Consider the following 27,823-nt stretch of genomic DNA (forward strand, 5'->3'; position numbering starts at 1 on the left):
TCTCTTGCTCTTTCTTCTTTACAGCTCTAATGAAAACACTTACACAAATTCTAACATAACTGCATTACTGAGTAGATATGAGACAGTCTATTTTGAATTATATTTTAAATGTCCCGTGAAATTGGTAGAACAACTTTTCTTTGTTTGGGTGGGATTTATCAAAAGGCTCAATGGCATTTTTTAAAATAATTATATATATATATATATATATATATATATATATATATATATATATATATATATATATATATATATATATATATATATATATATATATATATATATATATATATATATCCAATAGGGTTATAAATGTCTTACAAGGATATGCAAAGAGAGAGAAATAATATATTTGTATTATTTTTTATGTAAAATAAATAAATAATTATAGTATTATTACTCTATCAACACACATATATATGTAATTTTATTATACTGTATACAATTATAGAATAAATTAAAATTATTATATCAAATCATAATTATACATATAATTATATATGATTATCATTGAAATGTAACCTTATTATTGAAGTTAACAATAACAATAACAATTTATCACAATAAATATCATACTTTTTAGTTTTTCTTTTTGTTCTTTTTTTCACTCTTAATGGTTGGTGGAAGAATGATAAAATCGAATTAAATATTAATAGAAAACGAAATTTTCCTCATATTTTACATATATTTCTAATATATACATTTTCATGGTATAAATGGTATAAAATACGTGTAAAAAAAATATAACTGCCTTTTATATTTTATAAAGATGATCCATCACAAGGTCATCATTGGTGGTCTGTAACTTCAAATAGTTTGAAGCCTCTTGCAATTTTAATGCCATCTCAAGCGTCAGCAGCATTAAATGTATGCATGGTGCCATTTTTGTGCACACAAAATGTATTCTTGTAGCTTAGTAAAATTTCAGTTGAACCACTGATGTCACAGACTATTTTAACAACGTCTGGACCTTGAAACATATCAATTGCATTGCTGTCTCTGCAGGGTCAGAGAGCTCTCAGATTTCATCAAAAATATCTTAATTTATGTTCTGAAGATGAATGAAGGTCTTAAGGGTTTGTAACGACATGAGGGTGAGTAATTAATGACAGAATTACCATTTTTGGGTGAACTAACCCTTTAATGACATTTTTGACAAGATATCTGCAGGACCCCAGAGATCAGACTTTTCTCGAGAACTAAATTCCAAAAAAGGAACAACCCAAACAAAGGATCCTCTGAGTGCGGTGAGCCTTCTCCACTGAAACAGTGATGAAAAACATCTCTGTGGAACTACAGCTGACCTTAAGACACACACTGCAGACTCAACAAGCTGTGTGATCATACGTCAGCAACCGAAGCGGTGGGAGTAAAGCTGACGACAGATAAATGAAGACCTTAAACCACCCACACACAATTAGGTACTAGCATAGCTGATAGATAGTGCCTGAACCACAACAAATACCTCATGTTATTTCAGACACATCCTGTTTCAGCCCACATGACTTCTGATGCACTTCTCGGCCATTAGGATGAAATACCTACAAGACAAGAGAGTGATGAGGGTGTGTGGTTCTGCAAGCATGTAATCGTTTGCATCATGATTTAACATTTTTTTTATTTTATGCAAAATATGAGTAAAAATTGTCTTTGGCAATATTGTTCAACTATATTAGAAACAGCAACATAATGCATGATTTAAAATGATCTGTTATGTCGCACACGTCTTTAAACAACAAAATGGATGTTAAGAAATATTATGGCTAGTCTAGTCTCCCAACTCACCCTCATCGTTGTGGCAAAAATATACATTTGTATCCTGCATGGTAGGAACATTTCTGATGCTGTAAGAAGTGTGAGATCCGGGACTGTCTAATAGGAAAAGTGCAAGGTCTGAAGATGTGTTTTATTAAAAGTGAAACTTTTTTTCCAACTCTGCAAAAGATGCAAGACAAGCGCAACAACATTCATCTATTCATCATTTCAAAATAATGGAAGAGCAGGGCAGTGAAATGCATGTGAACAGCCCCTTATTCTTTCAAAACTTCCAAGTTTAATAACAGTCTGCTAACATATAATTTCATTATTTGCTAATTCCAAAAACAGTCAAAAAGTTGTTCATAAGATTTACACATCAACATTAATCACAGTGAAACTTTTACCTCATTTGAGAGGCTTCTGTAAATCATTTAGTATGTATCATCAATACTTTTCTAGCACTGTGTTTGAAAGCCTCCTCCACCTCTGACTGTGCTAAGCTGTGTGCACCAAGAGGAGGTTCCCCAGGGCTCTGTGGCAGGGGGTTCCAGGATTAGGTCTCCTTCAGGTAGAGGCTTTGAACTACTAGACAAGCAAAGCTGGTCAAACTGACAGGACAAACAAGCAGCTGTAGGGAAGGTAGTTACACTCTAATCTCAGGTCTGAATTTAGAACTGATAAACATTCTGTAGTATCAGATGTTCTTTTTCAAAACCTAGTGAGTTGCCTATGGATCCCATGGTAGCACTTTATTTTACAGTCCTGTTCCTCATGTACATACTATGTACTTATTATTGTAATTACAATAACTATGTAATAACTAGGTACTAACCCTGAACCTACCCCTAAATATAACCCTACCCCACGTAGTTACCTTGTATTACCAGAACTTTCTTAGATAAATACACTCCAAGTACACTATAAGTACATGTAAGTACACGTACTGTAAAATAAAGTGCAACCGATCCCACAATGCATTGCAAAGCTCAGTGATAAAATAAATCTATGACAGCGGATGAGGCAAGAGAATTCCACACATATTTTATCTAATATTGGAAAAGGATTGAAAAATAAAATAGTTCAAGTCAATTCAAATGTAAAATTGTATCCAATATGTTTAGGCTTATTAGAATATAGCACCGTTAGCTTAGCGACATGCTAATAGCAAACTCAGTTTTGAGTCAAATCTTTTGAGAGGAGTGCTGTTTGTGTGGTGTGTGGAGTTGTTGCATATGTTAAATGTTCAAGATCAATCAGTTAGGATGAAGTTAGGATGCTGCTTCATGGCTAGAATAAACTACACATTTTTCCTAGACTTTTGCCTCATTTTTGAGTCTAGATGAGTCAACCGGAAGTCAGAGATCTAAAGGTGGAGTTGACAGATTTCACAAAACAATCTTGTAGTGTATGATGGGCACCAGATACTGATTTTTTTACTTCAGATTATGACTCCTTCTAGTCTGATGAACTTGGACAAGTCTGATATTTGTAGCTGATTGTAGAACACATTGTTTCCATTTATCATGTATTCCAATTACATGTATTAAATTGATATTTCCTAGCAACAAAATTCAAGTTTCTTCATGTGTTTGCAGTGTTTGAAATGACTTTAAAGTCTGGTAGCATGCAATCCTCAGTCATTTAGTGTACGATGGCCAGTTTTTCTCTGTTACCCTTTACAAAGTCGCCATGTGTATAGTGAATAGTGCATTAAAATCTGTTACAATTTTAAAAGATTTTGTGCAGTGTGTTCCAAACTTTAGGTAAATGTGTTTTAGAAAAGCAGATAAACTGCCAAACGGGATTAATTCCAAATGCATTTCCTGTTCAATTTCCAATCACTGATCAGGCTTAGCTTCACCCTGTGTATGTTTTTTTTTTTTTACTTAGTTTGCTCACGTGCTTCCCTTAGGGAGTGAGTGCGTGTGCAACCCTATTTTCGTGTTCGGTACTGTACTCCACATTTTCTGCTTGCACAAACTCACTTCATAGCATTAAATCTTGCCCATGTTATAGAGTAGTGCATTTTTCATGAGTACTGCATGTGAATAACTCCAAACAGAGAGACGGGAGAATTATCAGGGGAACTGCAATGAGGTCAAAACCTTTAAAACAGTATATTAAACACTAGAATGTTATCAACATAACCCAATCCTGTACGGACAGCTTTTACATATCACACACATGTATAAAGTAAGTCAAGACAAAAATAGAACATTTCCAATCTGCCAAAAGACAAACACAGATGCTGTATAAGAACATGTAGTGCATCCTTATGACAAACTATTGAATATTCCTCCTGGCTGCCTGTGATGACTCTAAATTGAAACAATGCTCATTAGAAATTACATACAATTCATTCTGGATTGAACCAGAGACTCTTGTTTGACTGCAGTGTAAGGAGAGCTCACCTGCAGTTCTAAAGACAAATGATAACACAAAACAGTCTTTTTGTGCGCATCTTGTTCTCAGCCTCAACCACAGATTTCCTCTGACTGTAAGATCTCATGCCTACTCATATGACCCAGTTTGGAGTCATTGCCTTTGAGACATCACTGTTTCTTTTTGAAGACAGCTTGAGCTGCACAGCATGACATCCACATTAGAAAGAGAAAGAGTGAGAGAGAGAGAGAGAGAGAGAGAGAGAGAAATAAAACTTACCAAACCAGTACAAAATAGGTATATCATTATAAACAGGTAAAATAAAATAAAACACTTTAAAATGTGTTTTCTTTGCATGGGAAAATAGTGATATAGCCAATCAGTGCAATAATAATAATAACAATAATAATAATAGTTATTATTATTTTATTATTAATTATTCATTAATCAATCAGTTAAGAGAATGGATGGATGGATTATTGCGGACAAAATGGAGCTTAAGGTGAAATTAATAAAAGTTTTATTGGTTCAACGCTTACGTCAATGTGATTTTTCTCTTAAACAAAATGTGCATTATCTACAAAGATAGCCTCAGATTGTTCAGAGAGAACAATAAAGTCCATGGAAGTCTTTTCTTCACATGTCTCTTCTGGATTTAGGAAATAAGCCATTTTGTGCTCATGAAAAATTATGTAACAGTGAAATCAAAGAGAGACAAAAATATTTGGACACTTGCAGAACATGCCAAATGTATGTTAAATAAAGTTTAATGAAATGCCAGGCCACAGGATTTCAATAGAGCAAATGGTGACATTTCTCAGTTTATGCCAGTGTATGAATCTCTCCGTATGAATCACCTGCTAACTTTAAAGTCATTTGTATTTTTTATGTCTGAAAAAATCTTCACCCACACAAAGAGAGAGAGAGAGAGATTTACAATACTGAGCTCTAAACTGAGAAAGAGGGAGTCAAGCAGCATCTGAAAGTTGCAGGCGCATCTCTTTATGCACATTATGGGAGCCAAAAGTGGGCTAGATTTTGCATTTTTAATTAGAGATGGGATTTACTATTTGTAAGAATCCTCTACTGAGTGAATGGAGAAGGAAGTGAGAGGACCAGAGAAAGAAGAGGTTGTGATGATGCTGTATGATGATCTCCGTATTTCTCATTTTTCTGCACAGTCCCCTTTCTTTATTGCATCTGGCTCTAGATGGCTTTCTAGATTTTACAGACATATATTTTAGTCAGTACATGATCTAATAGGTCTGTGTTTTTGGCTCTGTCCTCAGGTTCCCACGCAGCAGATAAACTGGAAGCACATTCTACATCACGCAGCTGTTGATGTCACAGTCCAGAAATCATAAAAACATACTGTAGCAGTGCAGTGCTACAACATGAACCTTTTGAGGAATATTCCAGGTTCAGTACAAGTTCAGTTCAAATTGACAGCACCAAAATTAATATGCAACTAAACCCCGCTTTTAACTCGTACGTTACACATTTTTTAAACTGGGGTTATAAACTTTTGCAGTGTCTTTTGCAAACTTGTTTAGTGTGAAACAAAGCGCTGTTAGAATGTTTAGCGAATGTCATGGATACAATACATATAAACAATTGTTTCAGAATTTGCAAGGAAAACTATCTATTAACTATTTCAAGTGTGAAAAGCCACAATAAGTATTTCCAATTATCTGAAGTAGATTCTCTTAAATAATTTATGCACAACATAAAATAGACAAGCAAAACTACTTTCCTTTCCAAAGTGATAAAGGAAACTTTTTTGGGTGCACACATAAACAGACTCCGAGATTCAAACAGGAACCAGCCAAACAATTTTAGCTTTTATACCGAAACACCTGCTGTCAGCTGGGAGTCTTGGGACCTAGTCATTTCTCAGAATGATGCAAAGAGGTCTAAGAGTTGGGCTGTTCTTGAGTAAGAAAATGTGAAAGTAAAGTTTATAAGGTAATGAATGTTCAGAGACAAGAGGAAAGAGGAATTGAGCCATGCAAAAAGCAGAATAGTGGGAGTCTGAAGACAGTAAAATAAATACATTATTTTTGTCATATATTACTTTTATTACATTTTCCAGTTCTAATTTTATTCCGAAAGTGAACTCAACTTGTACTGTCAGTTTTAATGTAAAAAAAAAAACTTGTCCTTTTCTGCAGGACATTTAATTGTATTATACTGTAAAATTACACGAAATGACCAATAAACAGACCATATAATTTCTACAGAATTTTACCAGTAAAATTCAAATTATTATTTACAGTGTAACAATGAACGCTTAGCATGAAAAAACCGAACTGAAGTCTGAAGGGAGGAAGTGACAACATCTGACCTGGTTTATTAGTGGCTCAAGCCTAATTAAGTGCCGCTCATCCATCAGGGCAATGAGCCATTGATCTGTTGAGTCTGGTTCTTCCAGAGAAGGATGAAGGACCGACTGACACATATCTGACTTTCTGTGAAAGCTCATTTGGACTGGTTTGAATTTAAAATAATCATCTAATACATTTTTATTGCTTATGATTATTTACAGGCTTGGATCTGGATTTTTCTGCTAGTTGTGTGCTAGCATAAAACATGTCTTGTTTAAAAAAAAAAAGCCATTAAGATGTTGCTCGTGTTGGCTGTGGGTTTATTTCACAATGACCACATGAACTCATAAATCTCAACTGTTAGTCTGAAATAATGAATAACCATAAAGTCAAGGTTTGTATTTTAAGGCACATTTTACAACTTACGGCAAGAATAGCAAAACAATTGGGTCAAAGTCCAGATAAGCATGGTGTTCAACTCATTGGCTAACACTCCTTTATCTCATGGGTTTAAGCCAAGAGCAGACAGACATAAGAATGCACTACATTTCCTGAAGAACTTTCCCTAGCCAGCAGCCATTTACCGCTTCTCACAAACAATAAAGCCAAAGAAGCAAATTTTACTGCTTGGGCATGATTGTCAAACTACCCTCATCCAACAAGGCCACTATTTTAGTTTTCCACTAGTCTTTAAAATCAGCTTCCACAGATTAAATATGTGTTAAATATATCTGTTGATTCAGAAAGTCAAATCAAATGTCCATATTGGTTTAGTCAAAGTTAATTCTCACCATTGATAGATTCTGATGCTTAAGACTGGCCAGAACTGACATAGATCTGTACAGCGTATCTCGCTAAGCAGATGAGTAGTGAGGGTTAAGTGGCTTCAGCTTTAGTGAAGAATGAGGCCGATGAGAGCAGACTAACCAATACTCAATGCATGTCCAGTTAGATGCAGAGGGCATGGGACCGTGTATGTGTATCTAATCAGCTTTCAACCACAGAATAAATACAGCCAGTATACAGCAAAACATAAGCCTATAAAGCTAACTGCATAATTTATTCATGCTGCAGTGAATGCAAGGTACATCAACACTGCAAATTCAGCAACATTGTTCCAAGTACATTTGGGAGACTATTGTTTGTGTAACCTGTTTTATATAGATTCAAAGTAATTCACATTTCTCATCTGCAATTTAAGAAGCCTCTGGATAAAATGTAATTGCTTTTTTACATCCTCATGGTGAAATCCCAAAAGTCACTACACACTAGTCTAATCGCTGCAACGTTTACTATTTGATACCACTGTAATGTCTAGCTAAAGCAGGAGAACAGTGTGCACTTGAATATGATTATTAGAGCATAATGCAGTCATTTATGAAACTAAACAAATTCTTATTATCCAGAAGTGAACATTAAAATCCATTGCCGGAGGCTCACAGGTGCAGAAGTGTTTACTGCACTTTGTGTGTTCCTGAATGAAGCAGCTGGTGTAACAGTAAACACTGTGTGAGTGCACGTGTCCCTCGGTACTTACTCTCCTGTCTACATGCGTTCACTATGCACACCGAAAAACACTCTTCACCCCAAACCACCTCACTAAGGAAAAGCATTATCATAATCTTACTCATCCTTCCACCGCTTTCTTGGATTAAACTGGGAGGTATTTCAATAAAAAGTAATGGGCCTGTAGAAGATGCTGTTAATCACACCTCTGACCTCTTCATCATCTTCCAACATGGTCACATCTATCTCTCTCAAGTTTTAATTCTCTGCTGGTCTGCTCAAAGCTGGTCATCATTCACAGGTGACAACATGCTGCTACTGGAAAGAGTCTCAGACTCACCCTCAAGGAACAACATTTTACAGTATATAATAAGTTTGAAGAGATGAAATTTTTTTTTCTTTTTGTCCATAGAATAAATTTAAAAGGGGTCCAATGTTGTTTTAGACCCAGATTACTTCCATTGCATAGCCAAAAACCATTTAAAACTAGAGAGAGAGAGAGAGAGAGAGAGAGAGAGAGAGAGAGAGAGAGAGAGAGAGAGAGAGTGAGAGTGAGAGTGAGAGTGAGAGAGAGAGAGAGAGAGAGAGAGCGAGAGAGTGAGAGTTTGTCAAGATCTTTGGATAACATTTGTTAAGTTCAGGTTTGGACTTTGCCTCTCATTTCTTTTCTGGTAATGTAGATCAAGGGTTTAAACTACTCAAATCATAGAAAGAACAAAAAAGTCACAACTTGTTTTCAAAAACATCATCTCTTTATTGACATCTTCAAAAGACCGATTTTGCATTTGATTTTTCCCAAGTTGATGGTAAACTTCAGAAAACAAGCAGAACCATGTTACCCTCTTACTTCAATAACTGATGCACTGAACTGTTTGAGGGTTTGTACCTTTGTCTGTATTCTTTCAGCGCAAAATATTTCAATCAATAAATGTTTTGCGTTAACCTCTTCATGCACTTATGGCTATATTTAGATTGCACAGTCAAGGAAAAAATTAACTTGATTATTGTGCTTTTTTTAATTAAGCAAAACTTTCTCTCAAAAACTCCCAACCAAAAGTGAACATTTGTGTGGCCTCGTGACTTGTCTATGTGCACATATTCGACCAACTTCCAACAAAATAACATTTGTCTCTTCGTAAGGCTTTTCTTTCTCACTACAAGTGTGAAAACTCTGCGGTAAACAAAATTAACAGCTTTGATTCCCCTAAGAGTATTGAGCAAAACACACTATCCCTCATTTTTGTCAACTATCAATCCTTACCTGTCTTACACAACTGTTTAAAACATCACCTATCCAAAACAGAGAAATAGGCAGAAGGAACGGTCACAAAAAAAGAAAACCCACACAAATCATACATAAACATTAAGCTGAATGGAATGTACATCTATGTGTTTTGGAATGCATGTTTAAGAAATGCACATCGTGCAACTGTGCTTTGCCACGTAATACAGCTGTACATGCAAGTGTGCATGCCGACAAGAGGATCTCACGTGCTTATATTTTGAAATTCTAAACTTATCTTCAACAACAGTCTACCAGCCATGTTTTCAGAGGAGCAGCTCCTCTGTGGAAGCACTTCTTCACAGTATCATAGTCTCGCCTTCAAAAATAAGTCTACACTGAACATCTGATGCACTTGTGAATTTAACACCTATGGAGCAAAAGTGTATGCACAGTGAGCAGGGGTTTGTATGGGCCTCGGTTTCTATATGCGTGCACTTCAGGGATTTGCAGGCGGTCTCTGTTCTAGGTGTGGCCTATTTAACTCATCCCTGAGGTCTTACTACCACCGACACCAAATGATGACCTCATAAACACAAGCGTCCAAAATGGCTTCATTCATTCTTCAATTCTTCATCCAATACAAAGATTTCTAAAACTAGAAAGTACCTGCTTGATTTCCAATACTACGAACACTATGGTTCCTACAGGCATTAGCTTAGGCCACGGGTACCACAGCATCGCTGTTTAATAAAGACTTTGTACCTAAAAAGCACCAGCACAGCAGATCGACTGCTGCCTTCATCGTCATCCGTTCAGCCACTCTTGTAGTGACTTTAGCTTTAGTCTTATTGCTTAAACCAAAATGTATCAAAAAGTCACAGTGCTGAGAGTCTGTAGTATTCCACATCTAGAGGTGCGTCATCCTTGAAGATCATCAGATGCTTGAAAAACAACAGGATGTCCATGTAAATTCTATGTAACAAACATCATGAACATTATCCGTATAGTGAGGCAAATACAAACAAAACAAATATTTGTCAGAGCCTTTAAACATCTTCAAACAATAACATAATAAATATTAGGTGTGTGACAGACACCAACCAAATACTACAGTAAGTCTCTGTCTTATTTATACTCTCTGGTACTTCTGGGTGAGTAGACAGCCAGAGAGAAGCTTCTAGACATTGGAGATGTTTTGTGAGACGTCCCGTGCTTGTCGGATACCATAGAGCCACTTAATGACACGTGCATTCCTCTCAATGACAGAGATGCCGTAGGGAACACGCTCACTGGGCTTTATAGGCCCATCGTCATCATCGCCATCATCCTCCTTTTCTCCGTGCTGTCCATCCCCACCGTCCCCACACTCTGAGCTAGGCGTACTGACGCTGCGGAGTTTGGAGACTGACACAATGTCCGAATTTGCCCGGGCAAAACGCTCCATGCCACCCATTACTTCCACCTCATCTGGATCCAGTCCACAGTAGTTGAAGAAGCGCTCCAAGTCAGCTGTGGCCCGAGAGTAGCGGTCGCTCAAGTCTGACTTAGAGCGGTGAAGGGAGGGGTGCTTTCGGGTTGAACCGGGACGTGACCCTCGAGAGCTAGCTGAGGAAATGCGGGTGAAAGCGGGGGAAGCTGGGGGTAAAATGCCAGGGCGCAGAAGCAGTGGGCTGGAGGGTATGCAGGGGGATGAAGGGTGAGCAGCCAAAGGTTGCTGCTGAGCAGAAGATGTGGGAGGGGCCTGTGGCCGGGCTATCTGTGGTTGAGCTACTTGAGCTTGTCTAGGTTTGGGTTGTAGAGGCAATCTCTGAGGTTTCCTGATCTCTGCCTGTGGTCGCACATCCACCCGTCGTACAGTTACGGAGTTGGGGGTCCCATAACTACCTTGTGACACCAGTCGGGGAGCTCTGGCTGGGACCGGAGGTGGCCTTCGGCTGGGCTCTGCAAGTGAGGGTTGATTGATAAGAGGAGAGGAAGTGCGAGAGGAGTTGGGCATTGAGCCAAGGTGTGCTTTGAAGTTAATGCAGTGCTGAGGTTCTGCAGATTGTCCACTACCGACACTCTGACCTCCGGAAGAGGGTGAGGAGGCTGAGGGAGAAGGAGAGGATGGAGTAGGTGAAGATGCAAGTGGTCCATCACAGACATTAATTAGATTATTGAGTACTTCAAGGTTGAGTTGCGGTCCTCTGCTCATGCCATGATCCGGTCCTCTGTTCTCGGTCTCAAGTTGCCGCCGGGTAATCTTCCTTGCTGGTGGAGTGTTTATTCTGCATTGCATCATCATGCTTGGTGATAACAGCGGTTTGCGGATGACTGGAGGTTTCACAGGCTCTTGTCTAGTAAGTGCCACTTGCTGACTCTTTACGTACTTGGCCTTGTCTGCTTCCAGGCGTTCAACTGCACTCAGCTTCCGTGTTCCTGGCTCGGGCGCTCTGCGGAAGTAGTCCGGGCCTTTGTTGAGGATTCGGAAAGGCATGGCAGAAGTGAAGGGACCCCCAGTAAGACGGCCGACTGTGGGATGAAGGGTCTCCACTGGCATGACTGGTAGCAGTGGGATTAATTTAAGAGGTGAAATGAAGGGTCAAAGTTTCTGTTGTTCAAGAATGTCTTGCAATCCCAACAAAGACTTTTGCAGTCACAGGTCTCTTTATTCCTTTGAATTTTAAGCTCTTTTTCCCCACCTTCAAGGGCCCCTTTAACTTTCTTACCGGTCTGAACACTCCTGCTGGTGTTACTTCACTCTTTTTTGTGTGTCTCTTGCCTCTATTATCTGCTCTCTCCCGAGTCTGGTTCATTGAATTGAGGCCCGTGGGATGGGGTCGTAATGAGTCACATTCCACATCCGTCCGGCTGAGTGACCCACCAGGAGCAGGCAGATCCTGAAGTGAGCTCCTTGTAGCTGAAAGGTTAGCTGAACAGTTCTGGTGAGAAACGGTGTCTCAGTCTTTTCCTCTCAAACTCCAGATGTCTTGTAAAACACTCCTTAAAAACCTGATCCTCTTTTTCTTGTAATCCCGGACTCTTTTCCTGGAGGAAGGAGAGAGAGAGAAAGATGCTGTCAGACATGGGTAGTAAAAGAGAGGACCTCCTCTGGCTCCCTCTGCTCCACACATATAACAGATACTGGAGTACTCTAGGGCGAATAGGGCAGACGTTTGGTTTTAATGCACTGTCTGGCCCCTCCCACTACACTCTTAAAGCCTGCAGATGCTGCATGTGCAAGCATCCAATCAGGAAAGAGAAAAGAGTTCCAAGCACAAGAGGTGGAGAAAGGAGTTAGCCAGCAGCCGACCTCTGATTGGTCGAGGGCTGGAACACTAACCAATTGCACCCTTCCCCCACTTACAACAAACAATCCTACTGAATTTTTATTTAAATGTGATTCTTTGAAAAGAAACAAAAAAGAAAAGGGCAGAGCTAAATAACAGCTGCAATCTTTTATATTCAGTTGCATCAAATAGTGGTGTTTTATGAAAATATTTAAATGTCCTCCTCCATTCCACTTGTTCAGTGTTCATGAGTGCACAAAGGCACTTTGTGTAGTGTCTTTAAAGAGTACATTATAGGAAGATTATCATGTTTTATATTCTTGTCTCAGACTAGATCTAAGAAAAGGCTCATTTAAATCTGTCTGTAACACTCATGAGCATCCACACAGCTTGTCTCAGAAAAGCTAGTTTTATATAATGTGGTAAAACCTTTTTTACTTCAAAATATAAACAGAGAGAGTGCCGTTTTAAAATCTGTGCTGGCTCAAATTGAGACATTTTCCCCTCATTCTCTTCATCACAACTTTGCTTTCATATTCTCTTGATCCTCATTGTCAAGGGAGTGAAGGCAATTTGCTTTTTTCCTTCCCTATTCTTCTTTTTGTTACTGCATTAAAGGTTTGGATTACATCATCAAGAGCGCTGAGAGGCTTGATCCTTGGTGTTCATCATCATCATTATATTCAAATACACATTTTTAATTAATCTTTTTATAGCATGACTTCTTGTCTGAGCCCTCATCCCTGTTATGCTCCCCATCCCCTTCTTTCACTTAAAATATAGAAAAGACTAAATACAATAGAAAGACAGACATATTCTCTAATCAACAACAGTTCATTTGAAATCCTAAATATAGTATTAAACTCAAATTACTGAACAAGGTGAACTGCCTTTAGAGAAACCTACTAATAACCTGACTGACATTTGCCCGAAAGACTGAAAAATAAATAGCCTAAACGCTTTAATTAGCTACTTGACTTGCAATTATTTACAACATGAAATCAAAATTGACCCCATTCGCTTTCTTAATATAAGTTCCTTGTATTATTGTGAAAATTTTATCAGTTCATATTTTTCTGTCTGTCTTTATTGCAAATCTTAATCAAAATTAAGTAGCTTGCTCTTCCGCTGAAGTTTCAAGGTTCGATTGATAATTTTAACTTCAATATTATGTTGATTATCGTTTTAATCTATGTAAAATGGGAACATTTCATGTTAAATTTATTGACTCTTCAGGGTTATTTGCTTTAGACACAAGATTAAAAACCCTTACTTTTGACACCAATGATTCAATTCTAGTTTTTGAGCCGTTCAGACATGTGATTCTGAATCGTGTGTGACCGGAAAGTGACAGGTAATTTAAAAGTTGGTTACTTCTTTCACTGAGAAATGTCTTGTGTTGTGATGTTTCCATTACTATGGAAATATAATTATTTTAAACATGCTTGGCATGTCTCTGCCTATATTGTGTCTGATAAGTGGCTTATTGACAGAGTAATGCAATAAATGAAGGTAAAATTCTGTGATGCATTTTGATTATGCACACACACATAAACACATACAGCTGTCTCTCAATGGTCAGGCTTTTAATAGAAGACACAGTTGCTCAGGATCCTGTTATGCTGCTAGGGGCGAGGCAGCTCTAGTGTCCAAAAGCCAAAATGGATCATCATTCCTTCCCCTCCACATCTCTGTATTCCCCTGTGCTACACTGGCCTTTACCTTCAACATGGAGGAAAGCTCTTCCACAGGGATCACAGACTACAAGCATGAAGTCTTGTACATATATGGACAACAATGAAAGCTAGCAGAAATTCTAGGCTTGCTCAGTGCCCTTTCTCAAAACTATTTAACTACCTCATGCACCATTGCGATAAGCACACAGACAAAACAGCCAATTCAACATCCAAATGTTGTTCCAATTTAAACCATACACTAAAGATGTTTTTGGAACTATAATATTTTGTTAAAATAAAATAGAAATAAAATCTAAATCACTGTTAACCTGTTTTTAAAAGTTAACTTCTATATATGCACACTAAACATAAAATAGGGTCAATTAACAAGAAACTATCCAAGGCTGGCTGATATGTATCCAAAATGAACAGATACAAACAAATGTTTAAAATAGATCTCTAAAATTGGCAGATAATATGGGTACCAAAATATTGTATATCTCTAATCCAAACAGAACTTATACTGAGCTTGAGCAATGATTAAAAATAAAGTTATCTTTTAATAAGCAGGGTTTCGTTCCCAATTGTGTGTGGCAATCCACCAGCTGGAACCACTGTTTAGAGCAAGCAATGATTCTGTCCAACAGAAGTTGAAATCTTACACATCTTACAGTACACTGTGATCCCAAAACCATTAAAGTGTTTAGGTCTCATGTAAAATATGATCCCCAAACAGAAGCAAACACACAGTGGAATGTAAGGGCGAAAGGGTCGAGGGTGGCACGAACAGCCCACTGCTATGGGCACAAGTGAGGTGTGAACTGATTTAGATAACAGAAGCATTTCAGCACGGAGCCAACTGGACCCAAAACACTGAGGACATGTTGAGAGCCAGGAATACACACACTTAGAGCCACACACACCCACGTCAGACTGCCACAACCACAGAGACACACAGGCATCTCCAAAGCAAACCTTGCTGGGCACAAAATAAAGATCTGTTCTTGATTTCTGAGAGCTGATGTCATTTTCCCCACAGTGTTTAGTGGTGGACTGGATTGTTGGTTGAGCCACAAAAAAACGTGAATGGAAAATGTTTGCTAACGGCTCGAGCATGTCATTTAACAGTGATGTTTTTGTGGGTGTTTTTAAACCTGAATGGATGTGTTATGTTCATTTTATTAGTGTTTAATGATTTGAGGTACACTAAATGAAGGAAAATTTGATGCAAATAAGCTTACAGTAAATTCCATGGACAAATGCACTGGGAAACGGCGAGTCGAGCATGGAGGTCTACAGCTGCAGGGAGAAAGCAAAAAATGACCTCACTAATTTTGGCTGAAAGAAACTCTGCAATGTAATTAGAGGGCAATTCAGCATGACTGGAGGGAATCTGCTTTTTTAAGAATATTTTAGTTACTGCTGCGACAACAGGCTCAACATGAGAGACACACGTGAGTGGGGAAAATAAAAAAGAACAAGGAAGAGACAATACAAGACAAAGTGAGGAAGAGAGACGCAGGTTGGATATCTAAAAACACGAAGATGAAGAGCGAGATAGAGACGGCATGTTGGTAAACGGTAATTTGAGGATTTTTAGTTTTCTAATGTGAGTGGCATTTGCCAAAGCAAATTGCATCACCACCATGTCAAGGTCTTCCTTAAATGCTAAAGTTAATTTTTTAGTCCGTTACTATGTTGTTGCTAGTATGTTCAGATCAAATTCATAACCCCAGTCTCTATCATGGTCCTTAGATATGATTGCTTGGGTGCTCCTTTTAATTTCCATAATATGTTTTGATACGTTGACCAATTTAACTTGACACATCACATCTTCCTTCAACAAACCGGATTTCAGTAATAACTCATAAATCATAATTTTGACTGCACTTTGTGTTAGGGAAGAATAGCTGTACAGTTGCCAGGCTTTACAAGTTGTCTATGTAGAGGCATTTACGACTCTGTGACTGGAGACTGACAGCTCTAAAAAGATCAAAACCAACATTTCCTGCTCCTGGCAGCCCAGAAGGATTCACTCTGAGGCTGAGTCACCTGTGCAGTGTTACAGTTACGCTCCTGTTCCCTAGGCTACAAACTTCCCATCCTTTAAACGGGTCAGGAAGCATGCGTGAATCTGTTCAGGTATTAGGCAAGGACTGAGCGTAGAAGATCTGACATCACTATGAGTAACGAGGGAATTCTGGAATCTCTCTCCCAACTGGAAACATGAGCCATCCTGCTGACTAAAGCGGATGTTATCTAAGTAAAAAGAGAATTAATATGTCAATCAAACTCAGGCAGAGACATTCACCAACTGCTGTAGAAAAGAGACATGGTGAGGTAAATATTACCTTTGCAAGGTCGTTTTTTTTTAATGCACGTTACCAAAAGAGGAAACTGATAAGGAAAGTCAGATAAGATTAATTTTTGAAGAGCCCCCATAAACTACTATTCAGCAACAATTGTTCTCACAGTTCTCAACTGATTTACTGATATCGGCTTGTTTCAGCTGTAATTCGAGTGAATCTGAGTGGCTGTGCCCTACAGATGAACCTCATTTGTGTAACCACTCACTTAAAGATTTGACCTCTTTAGGTGTTAGATATATGTACACGCTAACTATATAATTCCCAATGGTTTTTCCTGACAGCTTTTACTGCATTTGACAGAGTCACACCTCTCACTTAACTCACCTCAGCGACTGCGATAAAGACACCCCAGAGGATCCAAGCCTTTAGCCTGATAACCTTTCACACTGCCTCCATCCATACTACCACAAAGCTCTATCGGTGAGAGACAGCTGGTTATAAAGGGTCTTGAACAGCCTTCTCTTCTCAATTTGTGGCAACGCACAACACAGCTGTTTCCCCTCCGTCCACAGCAGGCCAGGATGACCTCTCAACACAACATCATTAGGCAGAGCTGGTATTGTACTAAACATCCCACAGCAAGACCAGGATACAACTAACACTGAATGAGCCCTGAGGATATTATCATCATTCATCTCCCATTTATAAAGTCAGCCAATATATGAATCCCTAAAGAGATGTAAACACAGTTTACCTCTGTGCCACTTCTCACACTCAAAGTTTATATCAATTTAAATAAATACATTTATGCATTTAGCAGATGTTTTTTTTCCAAAGCGACTTACATTACAATTTTCTCCTAACGTGTTCTCTGGGATTTGAACCCCCAACCTTGCACTTGCTAACGAAGCTACAGGAACACTTATTATATATAAAATATATGTAATATATATGTGTTCCTGTAGCTCAACTGGTAGAGCACTGCGCTAGCAAGCAAGCAAGCGCATGGTTGGGGGTTCGATTCCCCGGGAACACATGATATGTAAAAATTGATAGCCTGAATGCACTGTAAATCGCTTTGGATAAAAGCGTCTGCTAAATGCATAAATTTATTTAAAAATGTATATATATAATATATATATAATTGGTGATATTCATTTCATGCCTAGGAGACATATTTCCTATGAGAAAGACTTAGGAGACAAAAGGACACAAATGCAATACCAATACAAAAGAAAAATTGGAGTGACTAAATAGCCAAACAATTTATACTGATTAATTGGCCTGCCCCTAATATCAATTTATCATTGGTAGAAAAACTTGCCAAAGTGATGTAAACTAATAACAATTATCCCCATAAATGTGTCAGAACAGAAGCATGTTAGAGATGAAACAAGCAGAGAATAGGCTCGGCCCATTCCTCCATTTCTCATGTTGACTGTAATAAGATAATCAGATGAGAGCAAAAAGTCCATCTGTCTTTCGTGGGCCAGCAACAATGTGGGCATAAATACCCCAAATTTTTCCTCCATTTATCACTTTTAAAGTTCAAATCAGAGAAACCAGATTAGATCAGATCAGATCCCTGGAGTTTGGCTGAATGTCACAGGCGATTAGGACACAAGAGCAGCACAGCACTGCTCAGACAGATGTATCTGACCCCAGAGACCTGGGTGATCTGTCACTTACATGACCAGTGATTTACCGTTTCCCCCGGAGAAAGCTCTTCACTACCAGCTGCACTTTTGAGCAAGGACACTGTGGTGGCAGAGGTCACTTTAAAATCTCATAATGGCCTGATCAGCTCCTAATTACAACCATGCCAACCCTGTATCTGTCAGACTCATCTCAGGAATCCATGACCCTGGTGTCCTTTAAATGGACTCTGACCCTGTGGCCTGCCTCAGGCCTGACAAAGTGAAGCTGAGAAATGTCACTCACACATTCCAAACACTAAAAACACATGCACACTCACACCTGACACAATTACAGTCTGCCACACAAAGCACACCAACACACAGAAGCATATATCTGTGTGTGGACACAGTGTGTGATCACAGAGATGGTTTGAGTGTCAGCCCAGTGTGTTGTTTTTACCTTCTTCCACAGCAGCTACCAGTTCCGCTTTCCCACAGTCTCTCTCCCTCACACACACACACACACAAAAACAAAAGAACAACAAACAACTAATAACTACGTTTACAAAAACTAGAGCACAACACAAACATATCCTCCAAACACACACAGACAGAGGTCACGTATTAACCCAGTTTGACCAATAAATAAGCCAGAACTGTCAGTGAGTTAATGGATCACAGATAGAGAGAGAGAGAGAGAGAGAGAGAGAGAGATAGTTTTCCTGCACAAGTATGCAGACAATATGACGAACTGTTGACATTCATTTCAAGGATGTACGATGTATCATTTCATATCAGCTATTTATTTTCAGATATTTTCTATCTGTATTATTTGATATTGGATATTTAATTGTTGATGCTCATTTCCCCTTTGTTTACATTCAAATGACATTTGCTATCATCTAACTCTCATTTAAAGGTAATCTTCAAAAAACACTAATAATTTATAACTAATTAAATGCCCATTAAATGCCTAAAGATGAATGCCCGTTTTTGTACATATTAATCTTGTGATGCCTAAATTAATTTGCAGAAAAAAAAATATTTAGACAAAATAATATAAAGAAAAATATACTTTGTTAAATTAATGAATATCATTTGCCAATTATCAGCTTTATAAATAAATATCAGCCAGTTTTTATTTTTTATTATTTTTTTTTATTTTTTTTTTCAGAAAATGACATTCAGCACACGCACAAACCCAACACAATCCCACAACTGAGCTCAAAAAAGCAAACCCACAGACATCCACTGTTTTAATGCATATAACAAAAGTCCTGATGGGAAAATGCTTGGAGTTTATCTGTGTTTAATTGCCCAAAAACTGAACTCAATCACCCTACACTCACACGATTCTCACAGATCACATATAAACAACCATTATGTCATACTAGGTAATCAGTCCAGTCCCAGCACGCTCAAATTAGACTCGCTAGACACTCACATTCTTCATAAATGAATGATGAAATGAGAGAACATGAGTTATACATGAGCCTTACTGTTACGGCCATTACAGTTGAAGATAAAAAGACAAAAAAAAGATAAGTAAATAAAAAATACAAAAACTAATATAAAGCCAGGGTTCAACACAGTCAACACAAACTAACTGCAGAAAGCTGAGACTAATCCAATAGTCTCTAGATTACTGGATCTCTGTTACAGGTTGCTTAACTTACCAGGACAAGTGTTTTCCAGGAGCAGGATGAAACTCTCAAGCTGTCGAGACTTCTGAAGAGCGGAGCTCAGCAGAGAGTCGGCACTCCAGCGAATGTGTGTGAGAGTCTGTGTGTGTGTGTGAGTGTGACTGACACGACAACTCAAATACTTCTCCTCCTCCTCCTCCCACTTCCCTACATGGCTCCTCCCAGCCAATTCTATCAGGAAGAGCTGGGCTGGAGAAATACAAGCAGGAAGAACAACTCTTCCCCATGGACACATGACCAAATGAATTCATTCAGGCACCACAGAATGTGTTTGTGCCTTATTAACTCCACAAATCCTTTGCCTATTCTTGGACTCGAGGGTTTCCGATTGGAGCTGCTGCTTCCGATCGGAGTTCACCTCCTGGATATTTGTGGCGTTCATTTCCCAAAACAGCTCTCAATAATATTTTCCAGCATTCCACCTCAGACTACAGGAGGAAGTGCTCAGACTATAAGAGTCAGCTTCATCAAAGTAAAAGGAGCGCTGAAGTGGTGGCCATAAGGAAATCCCGTCATTTAGTTGGACAATTTCAGGAAGATTGCCAAGGAATTACCTGAAACTGCTGAAGACAATCATCTCGTATGACTGTTTCTGTTCTGGGAAGCAGACCACAAAGATGAATTTGTGATTTCTTGGATCTCAGAATATGAGTCTGGATTCAGCATCACCCTCAAAACACAAGTTCATCCCGTAAAATCCTGTAAAAGTGGACTGGATCCAGCTCAAAGTGACAGAAATAAATGAAAGTTATGAAACAACACTTCAGTTTCACTGACACGCATGTATAACTCATTTGGGGACTCCACCTCTCCTTTTTAAGTAAGATTAACTAGATTATTTAAGGAGTGGTTGGGTGAAGTCTGGTTTGGCAGACCACTTTTGTATGAAGGTGAATGTTCTGCAGAAAACAGATAACATCTGCCATTAAGATGCATTACAAATAAACAAGTCCGACCCAAACAACTCCTCCTTTTCGGGTCTATTCATTCAGTCAAGTGCAGGTGTGGATTCTTACCCCATTCCTCTCCATTTGGCTGCCTTTGAAACTCACACCCTCATGCCAAAGGGTCATACCTGAATCCCACCGTAATCACAATACCCACAGACCGTCTGCCTGTGGCTACCGTAAAAGATCTCCATGGGAATGGCTGAAGCTCTGTCTGCGTTGAGGAAAGTTCATCAGGCAGATGCTACCAAAGCTGTGAAATAGGGGCATGAATGATGGAATCTCAGGAATCAATTTGCCTAATTTACTTGATGCAATTAAACTGATGATTAATTTACTTAGCAATGTATGAAAACACTGTCTATACAGGGATCTGAAGTGAAAACGCACATTGAGTTGCATGTCATTTTTGCAACGTGTGCACCCAGATCGAGAAAATGAAGCAACATTTCACTGTCAGTAAACAATGATTAAATTCACTGTAAACACAGTGATAGTGTGATAGAGATCTTAACAACAAGCACTATCAGTGCTTAATATGAAGGATTTTTTTCTGCTTTCCCAGGCCAAAACCTGCCCTGCTAACATTTACACTGCACACCACCCTCATTCCCCCAGTATATAATACATATATTTTATATACTTCATGTATCATAACTTATAATTAATAAATTGAGTTTATAATGTATTTTTTAATTAAATGTATATGTATATTTTGTATTAAATGTGTGTATATATAAATATATGTATATATATATATATATATATATATATATATATATATATATATATATGTGTGTGTGTGTGTGTGTGTGTGTGTGTGTGTGTGTGTGTGTGTGTATAACAAAATATAATTTATTATAATCAAAAATTTCATCAGTAAAACTACTAGACTTTTCTTAGATACTTAGACAAAATTAAGAGTAAATACATTTACACACACAAAAAAAAAAACAACCTCAAATGCATTTAAACAGTGGACTGTTTCTATTAACACTCAATAATCAAACTGTTTAAGTATATATATATTCACTATATAGATTTAAAAGTAGAGTATGTATTCAGTGCCCTGCGCATTAACATCAACAAATCACCTTTAGTTTGAACTACTATGAGATTGTTGACATGGGCTACACTAGTTACAATGATATCTAATTATTGTTTGAATGCAGTTTCATTACCATCATCAAGAGCTGATGACCACAGAGTACTTCTCATGTCTGCCATCAGATTTCCTTTTCTATTTTAATCTCTTCAAACTCTGTGGAGGGAGAAGACCTCTGATCCTTCACCTTAACATCGTAACTTCATCCCTGCCCAAGTGAATGTTTATGGTGAAGCTGCTCATGTTGCAGGATCAACGTTAATGTTAAAGAACCTGGCTGCCCTGTGTGACACACTGGTAATGCTGTCAGCACTGATCTGTCTGGGTGCTCATCTGAGCTGCTGAAGAATGGCAGTGTCTTTGAGAGAGAGAGGATTATGGAGCAGTGCAGGATTACTACTACTGCCCATCTTTCATTCTGAAGATCACAGACCACGCTGCAGGCTCTGAGCGAGACACACACACACACACACACACACACCCCTCTGTGAACGTGCACGTACACATAAACATGATCTACTGATTAATCAAACAGTGATGAAAATGACTGTTTGCTACGATGAGCTCATCCATCATAACAAGCTGTTTACATACTTTACAGTTGCATTTAAATAAATGGTTCAGATTTCCATGCGGGTTACATTTCTTATCAGAAGATAGAAGAGAGATGGACGCCAATCCAATTCCCTCTGAATTCAAAAGTGCTGTTATAAGGAAAGAATCTCTTTTGTTGTTTTTTTGCACAAAATTCTACAGTATGGATCTACCCAGCTAACATCAATTTGGTAACATTCCAATTAAGTAATTTATTATTAAAAGTAATCACAAAACATTGAACAACTAAAATATTTCAGAAAATTGAATGTTCCATTAACGTTACTGGAAGAAAGTTTGTTCATAACATTAAGGGGAAGCTTGCCAGAACATTTGCAGAAGTTCTGAGGATGTTCCCTGTTTGCTGGGTGAACAACCTCTCAAGGGGCGGAGCATCTAAACTGCGTTTTCAGAGTTTTCAGCAGAATTCTGTCTGGAGATTATGTGTAGGGGCCTGGTTACAAGTGGGTGGCACTGAAAAGATTGTTTGAAATTGAGCCTGCTTCAACATGTGCACAACCACCCACCCACCCACACACACACAAACTGAAACAGTTTGCTAAAAAAGGCCAGGCAGGTCAACACAGCAGATTTGGAGGCATTGCACAAAAACAAGTGCACCTGAGCCAATCAATGCATGGAGAAAGAGGGAGATCAGGGGTGAGTGCACTCTCAGTCGCAGTGTCATACTGGGGAGGAGGCCAGATTCAATCTGTCACATGCTGGAAGGAAACATGGCCCTCTGGGTAGGGTGGAGGGCTGGCTGGACTAGTGCTGTTTATCTTGGGAGGGCAGGTTCTAGGGAGAGGCTTGAAAGAGCCAACTCACATTCCTCAGGAAAATTTAAAAAATGGAGATTTAGAAGTGTGCATAAGGAAAAGAGAAAAGCTTGGTCTCTTTCAAAAGTGTGGAAGCTGTATTCAGTTAAAGCAAGTGGGTGGTTGATGTGGCAAACTTCTTATGGGTCAAAAAGCATAATCCAGAGATAAAAATAAGACTAGACTTATTAGTTGAGTGTGCCAGAATTTCATATTTCTAGAATATCAGTGCTCATATTATGTAACTGTCATGATGTTCGCCTCTGCATAAAATATTTACATTTATTAATTTAGCAGACGCTTTTATCCAGGTTGATTTACAAATGAGGAACATCTAAAGCACTTTGTTATAAAAGTCAACAGAACAGTAATCAGGTATACGTTAGAAATTCAGCCTAAAATATACAAACATTTGTTGATTAGCAATTTTTTAAGTCATAATAAACTTAATACAGGGGCTGGTTAAATAGACGTTGTGTCAGTATAATAAAGAAGTTTCAAACTCCGTTAGAAATGTTTGCTCATTGCAGAGGAAAAATTGTTTAGGACATTGGTTCAAGATGTCTATATTCTATGGAAAGCCCATATCTGATTTACAGTAAGATAAAATATAAACAGAAATTTTAACTTAATATTTTTCAGTATTATTATACCAAAAAGACAATTCTAGCTGATTTCAATTAAGCCACAGATGTATATGTGTATGTGTTTATGTGTGTTTATGTCCCATTATCAACCCATCAGCTACTGAGAAATCACACAATAAACAAGACATATTATACACTGATGCCCATTCCAACATTTCACTGATTTTTTTTTCTTTCTAAATAAATCATTATTATCATTTGTAATTCATTCTTTAAAAACTATCAAACATTTTAGAGTTTTAGGAAAGTTTGAGATCACTCAATGTATCAGATTCTCTCTCTAATCTTCTCCAGTCCGCTGAGCGCAGGATCATTTTATCCACTGGAGCCTTGAGGCTGTCAAATATCACAGAGAGAGACTGTGGTGCTTCACATGGTTTGCAGACTAACTGGCTTAGGACTTAGTGGCTAGTCTGTGGTTGAGGGTATGTGTGTGTATGGTTTGAGAAAACAGACTTTGCTCTGGAGGAGGCAGAGAATATGCAGACTACAGCTTAATCATTACTAAACAGCAACAGTCCCCCCGTTGTCTATCTCTGCTGATAGACCTCCACTTGCCTCTGACAGTCCCAAATCGGAATTTGGCTTGCGGCACATACTGAAAATTCAGGAGATGAGTAAAGTCATGACATGGACTCAGATTGTGTTTCGACATCCAGACTGCTCTCACATTTCACAACACTGTGAAGAATGATTTCCACAAAACTGACATGAGGACTAATACTCAAGAGTGCACAATCTTTTTGCCATGTGGCTTGCTGTGGGTCGTTACTCTATTTAAATACATCTCAGGCCTGTTTAGACTTCATTTTCCACATCTAGCATAAAATTGAGCACACAAGCTCTTCAAAGTATATGCATTCCTGGTGTACACACTAAGGAAGGAAAATGCAGACAGAAATGTGATTAAAAAAACATATATAAGAAAAAAAAAAACGAATTGTGATAATTGTCATAAAAATTTTATTTAGTGTATAAAGTAATGTTTTATGCCTTAATTTGATTACCCGTCATTTTTGATAATTAATTTGTATTACATCATAATCCAGAAAAATTAAAACAGACAAACAGAATTTCTGAAAAGAAAATAAAAAACATTAAATACAGCAGTATTGTAGTAATATAGTATTATTGTTCATTAAAAAAAATATAATAATAATTAAATGATTATAAAAATGTAATTAAATCATTAAAATTAGAAACATGGAATTTGGGGAAAATAAAGCAGAATTTAGTGAAAACTAAAATAGGGCCTTAATGTTATTTGTGATAAGCTTTTAATAAATTGTTATAAATTTAAATTGTACACAAACAGTAAAAAAAAAAACTAATTCACTGTAAATTGTAAAAAAAAAAAAAAAAAAAACAGAATTCGGGGGAAAAAAACTAATGGAAAAAAACCCCATAATTTAATAACTGTCTACGACCCACCTATACCTTTAAAATAAATATCCCATCATCAAATGAATGAGGATAAAAAACACATGAAAATACACTAAAACATTAAATGAACTTGATGCTTTATATTAATATTTCTAATGAAGGATAACATCTAAAATGAAAACTTCAGTCATTATACCACAAAGAAAAGGGGCACAGGTGCCAGAACACATAGACATGACATAGAATGGCTGGTAATGTTTGTTTGAATACTTCAGGCCTTATCGTGTACAGAAAGGTCAATGAGATGCAATCCCTATTTAGACAGACACTGAATGATAATGCTCAGGCTATCAACTAACAGGGAATTTAAAAAAACATACCCTAATCCCTATTCAGTTTCCTTAGCAGTGGAATCAGGTCAGAACAACATAAAAAGTAGTATATGTGTGCAAAGTAAAACAAAACTGCCAAACTGTCTTGTTATATGATCCGTTTCACTTGGATTGGTGACTAAAGATTTCATATATGGGCAGACATCCAAAATCACAGGGTTTTTTTTTTTAAGCATTAGAGGAATCTTGTATTTTAGCAGCCAAATAACCACACACTTATTAGTCTACTTTCCTGGATTGCATCAAAAAATTCTCCCACTGAGAGCTGGGATTCAATTACATGGGAAACTGTGTGAAAGGTTAAAGGGGGAAAAAAAACATCTCAATCTCAAACTTACTTATTAACAAAATACCCTCGATCCAGCCTCTTAAATGTAAAAATAGAGCAAAAGAAACAGTGCCTTAGATAGGAAGCACCTGTCACTTAACACTTCTGTTCAGCTATTTAGTTTCTTCAGTGAGCAGTGCTGCAGTCAAGGAAAAATCACTCACAGAGCATATGTGCGGGAAACCTTCACTCCAGGACTTGCCCTTGTGCTCTACTTAACAAGACTGCACATTCATTTTCACCCTGTAGTAAAAGTGCCTATCACCCAGAAGAACGGATTAGAGATGGGCAGGCTGATTCACTGCCGCGAATCGGTTCTTTCGAACAGTTCATTTTCAAAACAAATGATTCAGGGAATTACGTCATCACGCAGTGGCAAAATAACGTTATCAAAATGCATACTATCAATGTGTCATTTAGTTCATAAAAACACAGCTATCAAGAACACATATATCATCTGCGTTTACTCTGAACAATACAAAAAATCATTTACATCACCCCGAATCCTTCAGACCATCCGTGAACCGCTTTAAAAGACTCGCTAACACAAAATTCCTTTGATAACGTACACTTATAAAGGCATTACAAATCACATGATCTAACTGAATGTGCTCAGTAATCATTTTAAAAAACAACACGTGACTGATTACATTTCGATCGTCGTTTATTACTTCGACATTAAGTGAAATATATATTAAACTAGACTTTGAAAAATGATAATGTATTTTCAGCATTTACACAGATTCTGATGCTATCGTTATTGGTTTCAAATAATCCAAATTCATTCTACTATCATAAACTGTCATTGAGTCTTCATTTTTAGCACTCACCTGCAGCGTTTTCAAAGCAGACCAGGAACGGGTAAGAGTCAAACAAGATTGTACCGTATGAATTTAGTTAATAGCTAAAGTGTCTTTGAGACAAAAAGTGAGTGTAACTACATTTTCACGAGCCGATTGAATTTCTGCGGGGAATATACCATTATCAGACCATAACAAATGAGGTGGTAGTGTTATTGTGTTATTAAAAAAAATAGTACGTCAACGGTAACACATGCTTCAGTTTAACACCCAAACATATGTCTCTTAATAATATGTTCTTACAATAAAACAAAATACAGTTTAGGACAAGAAAGCGTGTTTGTGCGTTTGTACATGTGTGAACACCCCCAAAACTGCGAATAATAGTATGAGCCGAATCCCGCCATTGGTCGCTTCCCAGTTTGGAAAACGCAGGGAAGTTTCCAAGGTAACCGCCCCTCAATGTGTTACGTATTACGTAATTGTTTGGACTTCCGAAAAACTCAAGTACGTTCAAATTTAAATGTCGTACCTACTCAAACAGTAGTAACAGTATCTGAGTCAAAATCCATATTATAAACATCAAATCATTTGGTTTTGTTCTGACGAGAGAAGAAGAAGAGGAATAGTACTTTACAAAACAAACTAAAAGTGATTAATTTAAATTCAAGCCTCGATTATTTTTTTTGCAGCTCAGTAGGACAAGACCATATGGAGGACCAACCTTCAGAGATTTAAAATAAAACATAAATATGTAGATAGATAGATAGATAGATAGATAGAAAGATAGATAGATTAAAAAGCAGGAAAATAAATAAATAACTTGATAAAAACAAATATAGTTCATTTGTAATCAAATTTAACCCTACATTATTTTTTATCACTTTTTTCCTTTTTGTATTATATTATTTTATGTATTTTTTTTTACATTTATTTGTATTCTTTTTAACTTTTATTTACTTACTCTCTAATTTATTTTGATATTTATTTTGATATCTATTTTTAAATGTATTTATCAAT

The 27,823-nt window shown here is 37.5% G+C and overlaps 1 protein-coding gene across 3 annotated transcripts; it reads right to left on the bottom strand.

The window, feature by feature from the left end:
* Positions 1-8,700: 8,700 nt before the first annotated feature.
* Positions 8,701-26,982, bottom strand: LOC127944533 (protein FAM110B-like). Of its 3 annotated transcripts, none has more exons than XM_052540538.1 (2): positions 26,834-26,982; positions 8,701-12,222 (listed from the first exon to the last, which is right to left on the bottom strand). In XM_052540538.1, the coding sequence occupies exon 2, from the start codon at positions 11,732-11,734 to the stop codon at positions 10,373-10,375; it is 1,362 nt and encodes a 453-aa protein (XP_052396498.1). In that variant the 5' UTR covers positions 11,735-12,222; positions 26,834-26,982; the 3' UTR covers positions 8,701-10,372. The 3 variants fall into 3 exon arrangements, with proteins under 3 accessions (XP_052396498.1, XP_052396497.1, XP_052396499.1); XM_052540537.1 differs by lacking the exon at positions 26,834-26,982 and adding an exon at positions 19,763-19,913; XM_052540539.1 differs by lacking the exon at positions 26,834-26,982 and adding an exon at positions 18,547-18,745.
* Positions 26,983-27,823: the final 841 nt, after the last annotated feature.

This window comes from Carassius gibelio, chromosome A23, assembly GCF_023724105.1.
Source record: "Carassius gibelio isolate Cgi1373 ecotype wild population from Czech Republic chromosome A23, carGib1.2-hapl.c, whole genome shotgun sequence".
NCBI lineage: Eukaryota > Metazoa > Chordata > Actinopteri > Cypriniformes > Cyprinidae > Carassius > Carassius gibelio.

What these genes read in the sequence shown, in the direction of transcription:
- LOC127944533 (XM_052540538.1), bottom strand. Translation starts at nt 11,734, where the DNA reads ATGCCAGTGGAGACCCTTCATCCCACAGTCGGCCGTCTTACTGGGGGT.